Source organism: Vulpes vulpes, chromosome 11, assembly GCF_048418805.1.
Source record: "Vulpes vulpes isolate BD-2025 chromosome 11, VulVul3, whole genome shotgun sequence".
NCBI lineage: Eukaryota > Metazoa > Chordata > Mammalia > Carnivora > Canidae > Vulpes > Vulpes vulpes.
In genome coordinates this window covers 25,891,479-25,907,654 of record NC_132790.1, presented here as the reverse complement: position 1 = coordinate 25,907,654, position 16,176 = coordinate 25,891,479, and the positions used below count along the sequence as shown (strand labels likewise).

Below are 16,176 nucleotides of genomic sequence, written 5' to 3'. Positions count from 1 at the left end.
GAATTGCAGTCATAGGAAAAGTATGTTTAACTTTAAGGAACTGCCAGACTGTTTTCTAAAGTGGCTGCATCATTTTTTTCCCGTATTTAAATATCCATTGATACAGTAATACTTGTGTGTTTTTTATTTAAATGTCATTGGGTTTGTTGGAAAATTGTATAGAGCATTGGAGGCAGAAGTCAGATTTTAAAAGATTAGGGAATAAGGAAATCAATTAGAGATTAGCAATTAGAGATTTGCTTGCCAAATAAATGTCAGTGAAGGGAGGGAGAGGTGGTGTGATCTAATGGAAATAGTACTAGAGCTTGGACATGGAAAAACAGTTATGGACAATGGAGAAACCAGAACAGAAATGGCTACAAAATAATTCTGGTGTTCACTTGTCCTCTCTGAGCTTCCATATTCTATTTTGTAAAATGAACATACTAAAATTTTACTTCACAGCATTGTTGTAGGGATTTTTTTTTTTTAAGATTTTATTTATCCACGAGAGACACACAGAAAGAAGCAGAGACATAGGCAGAGGGAAGAGAAGCAGGCTTCACGCAGGGAGCCTGATATGGGACTCGACCTGGGGAATCCAGGATCACGCCCTGAGCCGAAGGCAGACGCTCAACCGCTGAGCCACTCAGGCATCCCGGATTATTTTCTTTTTAAAGAGTTTATTTATTTGAGAGAGAGTCAGAGACACAGGCTAGAGGGAGAAGCAGGTTCTCCGTGGGGAGCCTGATGCCTGACTCGATCCCAGGACCCCAGGATCACAACCTGAGGCAAAGGTTCCCGTCTGGAACCCATCTGGACGCAGGCGCGGGTGGAGCTGAGGCGGGAGGGGAGTGGACGCTGCTGGCAAGGATGGTGCTGGAGAGCGTGGCCCGCATCGTGAAGGTGCAGCTCCAGGCGTACCTAAAGCGGCTCCCAGTGCCCAAGAGCATTACCGGGTTCGTCCGGCTCACAGTTTCAGAATGGCTTCGGTTACTGCCTTTCCTCGGTGTACTTGCACTACTTGGCTACCTTGCAATGTCCATTCCTCCCGAAGAAAAAACAGCAGAAGGATAGCTTGATTAATTTTAAAATACAAAAGGAAAATCCCAAAGTGGTGAATGAAATAAACATTGAAGATTTGTGTCTCACTAAAGCAGCTTACTGTAGGTGTTGGCGTTCTAAGACGTTTCCTGCCTGTGATGGTTCACATAATAAACACAATGAATTGACAGGAGATAATGTGGGCCCACTAATACTGAAGAAGAAAGAAGTATAATAGTAATGAATTAGGATTGAATTAAGTTGTGTGCTGTAAAATCCTATAACAATATTTTTTCATTTTTTAATGTATAGAAGATCTTTTAAATGGTAGTCTTAATTATTGCTACTGGTTGAGTAATTATTTCTGCCAATTTATTTTCTTCTACACTACTGTTTATATTTGATACTTTGTGTATTCAAATGGTCATTTATATAGAAATTAAATTGTACAACCCTTTCATTCTTAAAAAAAAAAGGCAGGCAACCCTGTTGTAGGGATTAAATGATATTTAAAAATATGGAAACACTTAACATCTTAACATCATATTTAAGCATGTGATGGGGGACATGCCAAATTTACTTGAACTTGAGAGGACATGACTGATAGTGGGTAGCAGAATTCAAAAGTTTTTTGGTACTAGTTTAGAAGAGTTTGATACACTAGTTTGATACACTGCCTGGTGCTCCATATCTGGCTTTCTAACTAAACATAGGTTTTACATTTTCAAAAGGTCATTTATTTATTGTTTAAGATTTTATTTGAGAGGGTCGCCTGTGTGGCTCAGTGGTTGAGCGTCTGCCTTCGGCTCAGGGCGTGATCCTGGGGTTCCAGGATAGAGTCCCACATCAGGCTGACTCTATGGAGCCTGCTTCTCCCTCTGCCTGTGTCTCTGCCTCTCTCTCTCTGTGTCTCTCATGAATAAATAAAATCTTAAAAAAAAAAAAAAAAAAGATTTTATTTGAGAGAAAGAGAATGCTAGCAGGAGGAGGGGCAGAGGGAGAGAGAGAAGCAGACTCCTCCCTGAGCAGGGAGCCCTATGCAGGACTTGATCCCAGGACCATAAGAATCATGGCCTGAGCCAAAGGCAGACACTTATCCGACTGAACCACTCAGGTGCCCCTTAAAATGTCATTTAAAGAAGAAGAATATGCAATAGATAAAGCCTAAAATATTTATTCTCTGTCTCTTTGCAGAATAAGTTTGCTGACTTCTTTTTAGAATATTATGATTTGTTTGTAGACCAAAGAGAAGCAAGTGAAGAAATAAATTGAAAATAAGAGGATAATTGAGCCAGTAAAATCATGAAGAGAATTAAATAGGAATGAGTTTCTATCATGAACACAATTGCTAGGGTTTCATTGGGATGGAGGAATTATAACCAAGAGGCATGGAGGAGGAACATTTTGAGATAGACAAAATTGAAGGGGTTTCATTCTGATCATTTTCTTATCAACATTTGTTGTATGTCTATCTTCCACATGTTAGGCATTATGTATTTTATTTCACTTTAACTTTTTGTGTTGTTTTTCCTAAATAGAGATATGCCAAACAGTATCTTATATATATAAAATACATAAATAACCACACAGTGAACACCTATGGTCTCCTTACCCAGGCTAAGAGATATTAGTAGTACCCTTTTGCAGAGATGTGTTCCACTATGTGGATATTCCATAATTTATCTATTTGCCAGTTGGTGGACATTTGAGGTTTTTTTTTTCCTTACCACTTTTTTGCTGCTTATAAATAAAGCAATTCTTTGTATAGACACATGTTTTTATTTTGGGGGAGGGGAAATATCCAAGAATGGAATTACTGAGTCATGGTTAACTTTTTAAGAAACATCCAAACCATTTTCATAGGGGTGGTGTGACTTTATTCCTATCAGTAGTATATAAACATTCTCCACATACTTGCTAGCACTTGGTTTGGGTAGTCTTTTTAATTTTTGTCATTCAGTGAGTATGTACTGCTATCTCACTGAAGTTTTAGTTTGGATTTCCTGATGATTAATCTATTGAGTATTTTTTCATAGGCTTTTGGGCTATTTTATCTTCTTCAGGGATTCACAGGCTGTAACTTCCAAGGCAAATCTGACTCACTCAACACCTATATTTGTAGATTAGTTTTATTAGAACATAGCCGTACTTATTCATGGTGGTCGATGGCAGTTTTCATGCTGCAATAGCAAAGTTGAGTACAGTAGTCCCCATTTGTCTGCAGTTTCTCTTTTGGTGGTTTCAGTGCAGTCAGGAAGCAGTCCTGACTTATCCTCAGAAGTTTGATAGTAGCCTATCACTATGTCACAATGCTTATGTCATTCACTGCACTTAATCTCATCATGTAGGCATTTTACCATCTTATCACTAGAAGAAGGATGAGTACAGTATAACATATTTTGAGAAACCACATCCACATAATTTATTTTGTTATTGTTATTAATTTCTTACCATGCCTAATTTATAAATTAAACTTTGTCATACTTATATAAGTATAGGAAACATAGTGTATATATATATATGTATATATATTCTATATATATGTGTGTGTGTATATATATATATATATATATATATATATATATATATATATATGATTCAGAACTATCTGCAGTTTCAGGCATCCATAGGGGTCTTGGAACGTATCCCCTGTGGATAAGGGGGAGCTACTATAATTATGACAGAGACTGTATGGTATGCAAAGCCTAAAATAACTCTCTGGCTTCATAGGAAAGGAAAAGTAATCTGTACATCTCATGGTTCAGCTTTAAATAGTATACATGCTCAAATAGTAATTTCAGTTAGATCAATAATCAGTGTTTATAGTATAGCTAGATGAGCAGATTGGAAGATGAGGTGGTAGATGGATGTGGGATTGAGCTAAATTTATATCTTCCATATTAAGTCAAAAGATAATGCCTGAAAACTGAGGGAGGATCAATATGTGACATAAATATAAGGACATTATTTGGAACTATAGAAGTAAATACCCTAAGAATCAGGGGCAGGAGTTGAAAGTAGCTGCCTCTCAGAAAAGAAAAATATGGAGGTCTATGTGAGGGGCTCATTTTTGTAATAAAACTGTTTGACTCTTTAAATTACATGAATGCAAAATATTAGTTTAAAAATAACTTTTGGGGAAAAAAATAACTTTTGGGGCCCCTGGGTGGCTCAACTGGTTAAGTGTCAAACTCTTGATTTTGGCTCAGGTCATGATCTCAGGGATGTGGGATGGAGCCCTGCATTGAGGCTTCTCTCCCTTTGCCCTTCCCTGAGTGTGCTTTCTTTCTCTCTCTCTCAATCTCCCTCTCTCTAATAAATAAATAAAATATTTTTTTAATAAAAATAACTTTTGAAAAATAACACATAGTGAGTGATGGAGTTCTTGTCATACCACTGACTTGCTGTCCCCCAAAACAGTCATGAATTGACTAAATATGGAATCCTTCTTGTCAAATGGTAAATGAAGCCAATGGACAGCTGATAGACTGGAAGATGAATAGAGGTGACTTTAGACTGTTGCTATAAAGATCAGGTTCCGTCAGACCTCAAGAAGACAGATGCATAGTTACTAAAGGAAAACAGAGATTATGGAGTTAGAACAATTTTAAATAATAAGGGCCAAGCTGGCTGGAGGTTGCTCAGAGTACTTTGACAATAAAGATCATCGGAACCAAGCTGACCAAGAAAGGAAGCTTTTCTGTATTCTATTATTGGTATAGGTCAGATGTTGAAAATAACAAGTCAAACAGACTGACGACAAGAAAAATCAACTGCCAGAACACTTGAGTGGTTGGTTCAGTGGTTGAGCGTCTGCCTTCAGCTCTGGGTGTGATCCCAGAGTCCTGGGATCAAGTCTCAATTCCGGTTCCCTGCAGGGAGCCTGCGTGTCCCTCTGCCTATCTCTCTGCTTCTCTCTGTGTGTCTCTCATGAATAAATAAATAAAATCTTTTAAAAGAAAAAGAAAAATCAACCATAAATATAATAAACTTTAAAAAAAAATACCAAACTTGTGGTACCTGGCTGGCTCAGTTGGAGGAGCATGCAACTTGATCTGGAGGTCAGAGTTTGAGCCCCATGTTGGGGGTATAAATTAATTTTAAAAACTTAAAAAAAAAACCTCATATGAGCATGTAACATAATACATACATATATATGATTATTTTAAATTGAAATTAGAAAAAAACTTAATTATAAATTCTTTGCTTTTGAAATCCATTCCTTTGATATGATTAAAAACTCAATACTTTTTCTTCTCTACCAGGTTTTCAATACCAGATGTTTTATATTTGATGAGCATTACAGCATTTTTTAAAAACCATGTAAGAGGGATACCTGGGTGGTTCAGTGGCTGAGCATCTCCCTATGGCTCAGGTCATGATCCTAGGGTTCTGTGACTGGACTCCCGCATCAGGCTCCCTACAGGGAGCTTGTTTCTCCCTCTGCCTATGTCTCGGCTTCTCTCTCTGTGTCTCTCATGAATAAATAAATAAAATCTTTTAAAAATAAAACCATTTAAGAATAAAATTTAGTTTTTATTCAGTTTCATAACAAAATAACTGTTCACAAACATGGCTGCCTTTATTTCCAAACAAAGGCAGAATCTTGGCACAAAAGTTGGATTTTGTTTCTAAGATATTCTTAAAATTTAAGATATTCAAGTGTGTTTAAGCTTAAATATTGTACTGCACTGCATTAACTTCCATGTTGCACTGTCAGTATAAATTGAGAAAGGCAAATTGAGCAGTGTTGGTTTTCATAACATTGCAAATCAAAAAAAGTCTTTTTGGGATGTTGGTCTTTACAGTTTTAGAAATATATTTCATACTGTCACTTTGATGTCTGGAAACCCTGTTTTAGCATAAAAAATACAGAAAAGTGGGATAGATGGTTCCTTGCCAAATAAATTTTCCAAAGATAGAATCATAAAAAAATGAATAAATTGAATCACATATTATATAGTTCTTTGTGAATCCACTTGGAGATAAGTCATTGAGTAATTTATATAACCTCTCGTGTCAATTAAAATAGTCCTGTATTTGATCAGTACTTCCTGGTGATCTGGGGTGGGATTTCTCCCGGAAAACATAAACCAGATGACTTCTTTTAACAAGCAAAAACTTTTAACACCACACAGAGCTTCATATATATATGTGTATATACCACCTAGTATTCATGTAGTAAAAACAGATTGTAATACTGCTAGTATTCATACCACCTAGTATTCATATAGTAAAAACAGATTGTAGTACTGCTGATCCAGTTTATCAAGCAAAACGCTGACCGCAGTAGTTTAATTTATATGTTAATTATATATGTATATTGTTTGATTTTTTTTTTTTTTTAATTCATGAGAGACCGAGAGAGAGGCAAGAGACATAGGGAGAGGGAGAAGCAGGCTCCCTGTGAGGAGCCTGATGCAGAACTTGATCCCAGGACCCTGGGATCATGACCTGAGCCAAAGGCTGATGCTCAACCACTGAGCCACCCAGGCAGCTCTGCGTTAATTTTTAGCTTTTAAGATGAAGTAAACAAGATAGTAGGTTTATGGTTCTTTGTCTTGGCAAAATGTTGCACTTTGAATTTAAATTTTGAAACAAGTCTATTGTCAACGAAAAGAATCATCCATTGTTATCAATCTTTAATAAACTTTTTAAGACCTTCCTCAGTTGGAGAAATACCATTTCCTCAATTTGTTTGCCATGAGCATCTCCTCCAAAAGTTTTTAACTCGGGTAAAAATTCTCATTGATACTTTAAATAAACACAGCTGTCAGCGAGTTGTTTTATTTGTGTTCTCATCAACTACAAAGAAAAGTACAAATTATTTAATGTTTTTACTCAGCTTACCTTGTAAGTTTATGGCCTACTGCTAACATTGGGAACACCTATAATTTTAATTATACCTACATATGCAAATGTTTATTATTCACAAATTCGGCTACATTCTTTAATACATGTTATCATCTATAAGAGACTTTTGTACCTTAAAATTTTTTATCTTAAATACATAATTTCCTGTCACAGGAGTACCACTTATTTTATTCACATTTAATAATCTAACTAAAATCTGTTCCTTTCTATTTATTCCATTTTTATCATCTTTTCTACATAGTAATTATCATCCTACTGTAGTTTGTTTCATAATGCTGTCTTTGACGATTACATTTTTCCCCCTGGCAGTCACATTTTCTTTGGTTTATTTCACCATTAGGAATAGTCTTTTCCACAAAGAAATATGCCTTATATTTCTTTTGAAAATCGTAGGTCTCTAGTTCTCTCTTTCATGGACACAAGAAATATTTCACTTTCCTCTTGATTCTACCTTAAGGGACACAACAGCCTATGGAACCCAAAGACAGGGATAGTATAAACTCTGTACACATAAATTTGACAATTTAGATGAAATTGATCAATTCTTTGAAAATGACAAACTACCAAAAATCACTCCAGATAAAATACATAACCTGAATAGACCTGTAATTATTAAGGAAATGGCTTTTGCAGCTTAAATACTTCCAAAAAATAAATCACCAAGCCAAGATAATTTCACTGGTGAATTCTTCCAAACATTTATTTTTTTTTAATTTTATGTATTTATTCATGAGAGACACAGAGAGGCAGAGACACAGGCAGAGAGAGAAGCAGGCCCCATGCAGGGAGCCCAATGTGGGACTCGATCCCAGGTCTCCAGGATCACGCCCCAGGCTGCAGGCGGCGCTAAACCGCTGAGCCACCCAGGCTGCCCTCTTCCAAACATTTAAAAAAAGATATAGCACCAATTTTGTACAATTTTTTTCCAGAAAATAGAGAAAATACTTTTCAACTTATTTTATGAGACTTGCACCACCTTGATAGCGAAATAGAGGACAGTACAAGATTTAGACCAAAAAATAAGCCTAAAAATCCTCAAAAAAATATTAGCAAGTTGGGTCCAGCAGTATATAAAAGAGTAGTAAGACCATGTCCAAATGGGGTCTAATCTCAGTATTTGAAAATCAGCCAATGTGACAAGCCATGTTAATAGAATACTACTAAATCAGTAAAAAGGCGTGAACTACTGATACACGAACCATGCTGATGAATCTGAGAGGCATTATTCTGAGTGAAAGAAATCCATCTCAAAAGATAATATACTGTAGGTTTCCATTTTCATGACATTTTCAAAAAGCCAGAACTATAATGGTTGAGAATAGATCAGCTATTGTTAGGGATTAGAGGTGAGGAGAGTGTGATAGTCCCAGGGAGTTTTTTGGAGTAATGGAAGTGTTCTCTGTCTTGGTTATGGTAGTGGTTAAATGCATCTATTCATAGGTTAAAAATATCCATTTTATTATAAGAAAGCAATATTTTTAAGTGAGATGATAAACAATAGTTAGTGCTCTGCCTCATTGGGACATGGCTGGGGACTTTTCAAATTGGACCATGTACCCTGACTAAAGCTATTAGTCTACTTGAGCTAATTTTTGTCACATTGTAATGGAGACCCAGCATTGTTGGATCTTCTGATTTTTCAAGAGAACCAGAATTCCAAAATTTTACATAAAATCTGGTATTTTAAAGCATTGTTAAATAATTTTTAGTTTAAAAACTAAACAGTTTTTAAAGTGATCTTTTTATATATATATATAAATTTTATTCATGAGAAACACACAGAGAGAGAAAGAGAAAGAAGCAGAGACATAGGCAGAGGGAGAAGCAGGCTTCACACAGGGAGCCTGATTTGGGCTTGATCCTGGGGCTCCAGGATCATGCCCTGGGCCGAGGGCAGGCGCTAGACCACTGAACCACCCAGGCGTCCCTGTTAAATAATTTTTAAAAATTTTAAATGCTATGTTGACCAGCATAAGACTGAAAAATAGGCATACTAATGTGCTATCACTGATACTGATAGATGTTATAGTAGATAATTTTAGGCAGCTTAGTCCTGAAGAGAGCCTTGTCATTAAGAGAAGAATATGAACGTCCTTAGGGTTGCTCTATTATGGATGTGAGAATCTTATGGTAAATTTGTGGTATTCATGGATAGCATGGGCTTCTGAAGAGATGTGCTATGTTTAGGTGACAGAATGATGGTCTGGGGAAGGTACTAGGAAGGAATAAGTCAACTTCCCTTCTCTTGGCTAGTAAAAGAAGTAGTTTCCATTGGAGAAGACTGTGGAGAAATTAGGACATTTTAAGAAAGATGTTCAATTGAAGTGGTAAGGTAGTTTGTATAAAATAGAAATCCTACAGGGCTCCATGAAGGGGTTGGCAGAGGAGTGAGCACAATGATAAACATGATTGGGAAGGAGCATGACTGAGGTGGATAAGAATGATGATCTAGGAGATGAATACAGGAATATATTGGGTACATTATGTGGAAGCAGAGGTGTTAGGAGTGAAATCCTTTGGACTTGTAGGAAATCCTTCTATTGTTCTACAGTATTCTATTTTATACCTCTAAAGCTTAACTAATGTTCTTCCCTTTGCCTGGAATGTTCTACCTCAACCTCCCTTAGCCTTATCTGTATCATTCGTATTTAAGATTCTAAATCCAGATGTATATATTTCACTTCTGGAAACTGTCCCGGGTGTTCCTCACCTCTCCCCCAAGTTCAGATTCCTCTTTCTCTTACCACCCAATACACATCTCTACCTCAGAGCTCACCATTTTGTATTAAAAATATTTTTTTAAGTTCCCCTATAAGGTTCTATGGTCAGGGTCCATGTTTTATTCATCTCTTTGCCTCAGACAGGTAGCACAGAGCCTTGTGCTGAGCTAGTATCAACAAATATTGTTAATTGAACAGAGGAGTTAAGCTAGCACATGTTTTGATTACAAGATTGTTGTGGCAGGAACCTAGACTTTCTTCTTTCTTTAAGGACGACTGGTACTATAGACCTATAAGCTGTTTTGTGTTTGGTTCAGATCTACTTAGAGAAAAAGCAAAACTCAGTAGCCAGACAGCAGGTCATTATTAAGGCCAGGGACATATGCCTTTATTCTCAGTGTCATCTTTGTTTCTAAAATATACTGGCAGTCTTTTGAAAAAATGATGAATGGTAAGGGAATACTTTCTGACATTTACATTGGGCAGCCAGGACTTTATGCGATGCTGTTATAGCGATCACTACGCAGAGTATTTATCCAATGGCATTCCTGTCATTTGTGTTTGTAGAAAATCTTGATGGTGAATAGATTTAAAGGACTTTGTTACCTGGTTCAAGAACAAAATTCTCATCAAGACCCAAGTGTATTTTATGGAGTCTGTACCTTGGCAGTTTCTCTGTACAAATTATTCCATTGACCTTTCCAAAGACATCTTAAAATATCTAACTGCAACCTTTCCTTTTTGTGTTAGGCCCTTCATCATTATTTGACTCTTTGGCTGCTTGGACAATTCCTTCTGCTTTCTCTGTCATTATAATTGAACTTTCAACACCATTATTCTTTTCTTTTGTGATATATTCTTCAATTTCTTTCCTAAAGCTTTGTTTTAGACTCTACTTTTTAAATAATTTGTTCTTCCATTAGACTTTTCAGAGGTCTGGAAAGCCATTTAATAGAGAACCTGAACTCAACAGGAATGAGATGATAAAAGAAAATTCAAGTGATTACTTTTCATATTAGTGTTTCTCCTTCTTTACCCTGCCTCATCTCCAGCATAGAACTAGGGTCTTAGTTTTCTTAAATAACCAACAATAAGGATATGGAAGGTGTTGTTACTCTCTTATTCATCAGACATAAGAATTAGGCATTATTAAGCATAATATACCAAGTGCCTATGACTATTTGTCCATACAAAAATGAAAAAGACAAGTTCATACCTTCAAGGAATTAAAATTGAATCAGGGTAATGAATAAGCTAGAAGTGACAAATATCTCCTGTAAGCCTCTGCTTTTTTTTTTTTTTTTTTTTTTAATTTCCGAATAGAACAATATCCTTTCCTGACAGAGTTATATCATCACATGAGCCTCTCTGGGTGAGGAACTTAGCACACCTTATGGCCCATAGTAAAGAGTTCAGTAAATGGGGGTTATTTTGATGGACCAGCAGAAGCATGAAGAAGGGAGTGGCCATGACATCTCTACTTGGACACGGAGAAGTTTTTACAGGGGCACTTGAGTAGTGCAGTTGGTTAAGCATCTGCCTTTGTCTCAGGTCAAGATCCCAGGGTCCTGGGATCAAGCCCTGCATCTGACCTCTGGCTCTCTGCTCAGTGGAGAGTCTGCTTCTCCCTCTTCCTCTGCCCCCCCCCCCAACTTGTGCTTGCTCATGCTCTTTCTCTTAAATAAATAAAGATCTTTAAAAAACTAAGAAAAGTTTTCACAGAGAAAGTAATATTGAAGGAAATTGCATATACAAGGCATAAGAGAATGAAACATAAGGTACATCTAAAGAACCCTAAATAATTGATATATCTAGGAGAGAGGGATGGAGGAGGGGAGCAAAGTGAGAAGTGAGGCTTCTGCAGGAATTTGAATTTGATCCTACAAAGAATGGGGACCATTAATTTATATTAAGTAGGGAACGTTAAAATTAGTCGCTATAAAAGAAAATTTGTGATATATTACATGTATATCTCTTTCAGGTCTCACTTGCCCTGGAGCCTCTGTCAGAAACTTATAACAGCTACAATCCTCTTCCTACCCCTGATGTGACAGAAAATGTACATTTATCTGAGCAGGAATTCAGAGAATATACTGAACCCAGCAGCACCCAGTTTCTGGTTCCATCAAGGCCTCATAAGATGCCTATCACCAAAATTGATGGAAAAGAGTTAGCAGCTAACAATAGTAGATCAACCACTCCAAGGTAATTACCACAGTCTGTCAACTAACTCCCACTGTACTCATAATTTCTTTCCTTTATTTGTGTTTGGATAAAAGACTAAAAGTAGTCATTTCTTCAGCAAATAAATATCAAGTACCCACTGTGTGCCTGGTCTAGTACCAAGTACTGGGAATAGAAATTAATAAGAGACAATTCTTGTCTTTGAGGACTGCTCACAATCTGGTGGGGAGGCCAATGATGCAGATACGTAAGTATAAGTCATGTACAGATGCTATGATAGGGAGAAAGAGGGAAAGGGCACTATTTCATGAAACAGGATGGAGCGAGAGAAAGATTTTTATTTTAAATAATTGCAAAGCATTTGCTCTGTGTCAGGCTCTGTACTGAGCTCTTTCTTTTTTTCAAGATTGATTTGTTTGGGAGAGAGAGCACACACTTGCATGTGCTTAAGTGGAGGGAGGGGCAGAGGATCTTCAAGCAGATTCTCCTGAGCATGGAGTCCATTCAGACTCCAACATGGGGTTCGATCTCATGACTTAAGATCCTGACCTGGGCGGAAAACAAGAGTCAGACATGTAACTGACTGAGCCACCCAGGCACCCCAACTGAGTTCTTTATTTCATCGTCATACTTGAGCCACAACCATACAACTGTAGATAGAACATCTATTATTTATTTCATTTGGGAAATGAAAAACAGATTTCCAAAGTTTAAGCTACACTGCTGTAAACTACTGATACTAAAGTAGTTGCTAAAGTTCTCCTTTGTTTTATAACAGGGGAAAGGACCACTTGTACTTTGCAGAGAACTCTGATACAATAAAGGACTCTTTCTTTGGATTACAACACCATCCTAATTCAGGACAGAGTTTAGAGTCTATGACTCTGAAAGGCAAGGCCCCACGGAAGCAGATGTCCCTTCTTAACAGTTCTGAATTCCAGCCTCAAATTAGAACAGTGGCCAAGAGTCACAGTGACTCATGCATTCTTTCTTCAAACAACCCCCCTACCAAGGACCTTCTTTCAGGTATGTATGTATTTGTGAACCAAGTCTAAGCTATATTTATTGGGATTACTGTTTGTTAGCCAGTCTTCAAAGAGAACCAAGCCTTCTGTTTGAAATAAATAACCAAATAAAAGTGAGTGATTTCACTATAGTTTAGAATTGCTCACCATTTAGACAGCTCTATTAAACCAGTAAGTTATTACTAAATAATTACTGGGTGCTTCCAATTATAGGTTTAGGGAAGGAGTCATTTAAAATGAACCTGGATACAGGGGAAAAGTGTTTATGATAAATTATTCTTTATTTTTTCCCAAATAATTCAAGGCAAATGCAGTTTTTATCTCATCAGCAAATTTACTTGTGCCACCATACAGAGGCTAGTACTAAATCTGTTTCACATTCTGAAAATTCTTGGTCTCAGTGGGAACATTCAGTGCACAGCAACTGCTAATCTTAAGCCTGGGAATTAAATATGACTTACAGCCAAGCAGAAGTAGGAAGCAGTTAGTTTACCTGTACAAGGGCTTAGACTGAAATAAAGAAATCCAAATAGGATTATTTGGGAGTAGTAGTATAAAAGCAATTTAGATAACCTTACATTACATGTAATGCTCAACCATTTATCTCTGTGACAGCGGGGGCATAACAATTTGTCTCCATCTTTACAAGCAAATTTCCAAAGTAGAAAAGCTGCAGCATTAGTAGAAAAATCTTTAAAATAACTATGTGGGTACATAATTTACATTAGTAAGGATTTTTTTTCAAGAAGACATCCTTCATATTTTTTAACTGAAATGTCTGTGAGCACTTATTTTTGAAAATATACTCTGATTACAATCTATTAATTTTATTTTTTTATTATTTTATTTTATTTTTTTAAGATTTATTTATTTATTCATGAGAGGTACAGACTGAGAGAGAGGCAGAAACACAGGCAGAGGGAGAAGCAGGCTCACTGCAGGGAGCCTGATGCGGGGACTCATCCAGGATTCTGGGATCATGACCTGAGCCAAAGGAAGGCACCCAACTGCTGAGCCACCCAGGCGTCCTTATTCTTTTATTTTTAAAAAAAATTTATTTAAATTAAATTAATTAATACATCATGTATTATTAGTTTCAGACATAGAGTTCAGTGATTCATCAGTTGCATGTAATACCCAGTGCTCATTCGATAAGGTGTCCTCCTTAACGCCCACACCCAATTTCCCCATTCCCCCACCCACTTCCCCTCCAGCAACCCTCAATTTGTTTCCTATAGTTATTAATTTTAATCTTCAGTGAGATCCTATGCCACATTAACAAGAACAGATCATTCCACTATACAATCTACAATTAGTTCACACCTGGAATATTTTATGTAGGCACCAGACTTTGAGAAAGATATTTGAATACTCATTAAGCAGTTACTTTTTAGTACCTGTCAAATGTCTGGCATTCTTCTAGGTGTCAGGGATACAGCAATTTAAGTGAAAAAAAAACAAAAAACAAAAAGCAAATTTCTGTCTTATGGATCTTGTATTCTACATGGGGAGACCAATAATAAACTGGACAAATAAGTAAGTATGTAGTGTTAGATGGTGATAATGGCAGTGGAAAAAACCAAGCAGGGCACATAGAGGAGGGGATGTTAGTTTTACATAGGTTGGCAAATTAAGGCCTCATTAAGAAAGTAACAGGAGAGTAAAGATCTAAAGAAGATGAGTTCCTTCTGAGGAGAGTAACTAGGTTTGTGAGGGGACTACCAAGAGATTTTTAGCTTCACAAAAACAGCTACCGTTTATTGAGCATTCATTATGTGCTAACTACTATGCCAAGTGCCTTCTACACATAATCTTAAAAAAAAAACAAGTGAAGAGGACAGGAGAGCTCCGTACTGGAGAAGCAGGAGCTTCACCAATCTTCCCGGGCGGAAAGGCCTCGCAGGGACTTGGAGCAGGACCCCAGGAGGGGGGGATGCCCTCAGGCTCCCTGGGACAGTAACAGACACCTGCGCCCTGGGGAGATGCGCGGAGCTCCCTAAAGGGCTGCAGCGCGCACGGCGGGACCCGGGACCCGGGACCCGGAGCAGCTCGACGGGGCTCGGGCGGCGGCTCCACGGAGGGAGCTGTGTGGCCGGGAGCACGAATCCAACAGTGCAGGCCCTGGAACACAGGGCGCCGGGGACACAGCCCAGGATCCAACCTCCCCCCGGGACAGGCAGAGGCCGGGAGGGCCCAGGACCGCAAGGACGCTCCTGCCCCGAGCTGAGCAGATCAGCGGCCCGGCCCCGGAGCATCCAGGCCCTACAGATGGAGAGCTCCAGAGATACTGTGGAGCTGACTCCAGGGCTCCAGAGCTGGCTGCCACCACTGGAGTTGTTCCTCCTGGGGCCTCACGAGGTAAACAACCCCCACTGAGCCCTGCACCAGGCAGGGGGCAGAGCAGCTCCCCCAAGTGCTAACACCTGAAAATCAGCACAACAGGCCCTTCCTCCAGAAGACCAACTGGACGGACAAGTTCCAAGGGAAGTCAAGGGACTTAAAGTATACAGAATCAGAAGATACTCCCCCGTGTTTTGTTTTGTTTTGTTTTGTTTTGCTTTTTGATTTGTTTACTTCCCCCACCTCTTTTTTTTCCTGTCTTTTTCTTTCTCTTTTTCTTCTTTTTTATATTTTTCTTCCTTTTTTTCTTTTTTCTTTTTCTCTTTTCTTTCCTTCTTTCTCTCCTCTCTTTTTCTCCTTTTCGCAATGCAGCTTGTTTTTGGCCACTGTGCACTGAGCAAAATGACTAGAAGGAAAACCTCACCTCAAAAGAAAGAATCAGAAACTGCCCTCTCTCCCACAGAGTTACAAAATCTGGATTACAATTCAATGTCAGAAAGTCAATTCAGAAGCACTATTATACAGCTACTGGTGGCTCTAGAAAAAAGCATAAAGGACTCAAGAGACTTCCATGACTGCAGAACTTAGATCCAATCAGGCAGAAATTCAAAATCAATTGAATGAGATGCAATCCAAACTAGAAGTCCTAATGACCAGGGTTAACGAGGTGGAAGAACGAGTTAGTGACATAGAAGACAAGTTGATGGCAAAGAGGGAAACTGAGGAAAAAAGAGACAATTAAAAGACCATGAAGATAGATTAAGGGAAATAAACGACAGCCTGAGGAAGAAAAACCTACATTTAATTGGGGTTCCCGAGGGCGCTGAAAGGGCCAGAGGGCCAGAATATGTATTTAAACAAATCATAGCTGAAAATTTTCCTAATCTGGGAAGGGAAACAGGCATTCAGATCCAGGAAATAGAGAGATCCCCCCCCTAAAATAAATAAAAACCATTCAACACCTCGACATTTAAGAGTTAAGCTTGCAAATTCCAAAGATAAAAAGAAGA

The 16,176-nt window shown here is 38.0% G+C and overlaps 1 protein-coding gene and 1 pseudogene across 9 annotated transcripts in view; both read left to right on the top strand.

The window, feature by feature from the left end:
- C2CD3 (C2 domain containing 3 centriole elongation regulator) overlaps window positions 1–16,176 on the top strand; it is a 146,267-nt gene that overhangs the window by 10,528 nt on the left and 119,563 nt on the right. For all 9 annotated transcript variants that reach the window (XR_011995351.1, XR_011995350.1, XR_011995352.1 and 6 more), the window contains 2 exons: window positions 11,599–11,822; window positions 12,580–12,827. Coding sequence is in view for 6 of the 9 variants with exons in the window: in XM_026010500.2 (XP_025866285.2) it covers window positions 11,599–11,822; window positions 12,580–12,827 (472 nt within the window). In the remaining 3 variants the exon portion in view is untranslated. The remainder of the gene's footprint in view (window positions 1–11,598; window positions 11,823–12,579; window positions 12,828–16,176) is intronic.
- Window positions 806–1,439, top strand: LOC112928660 (CDGSH iron-sulfur domain-containing protein 2 pseudogene; annotated as a pseudogene).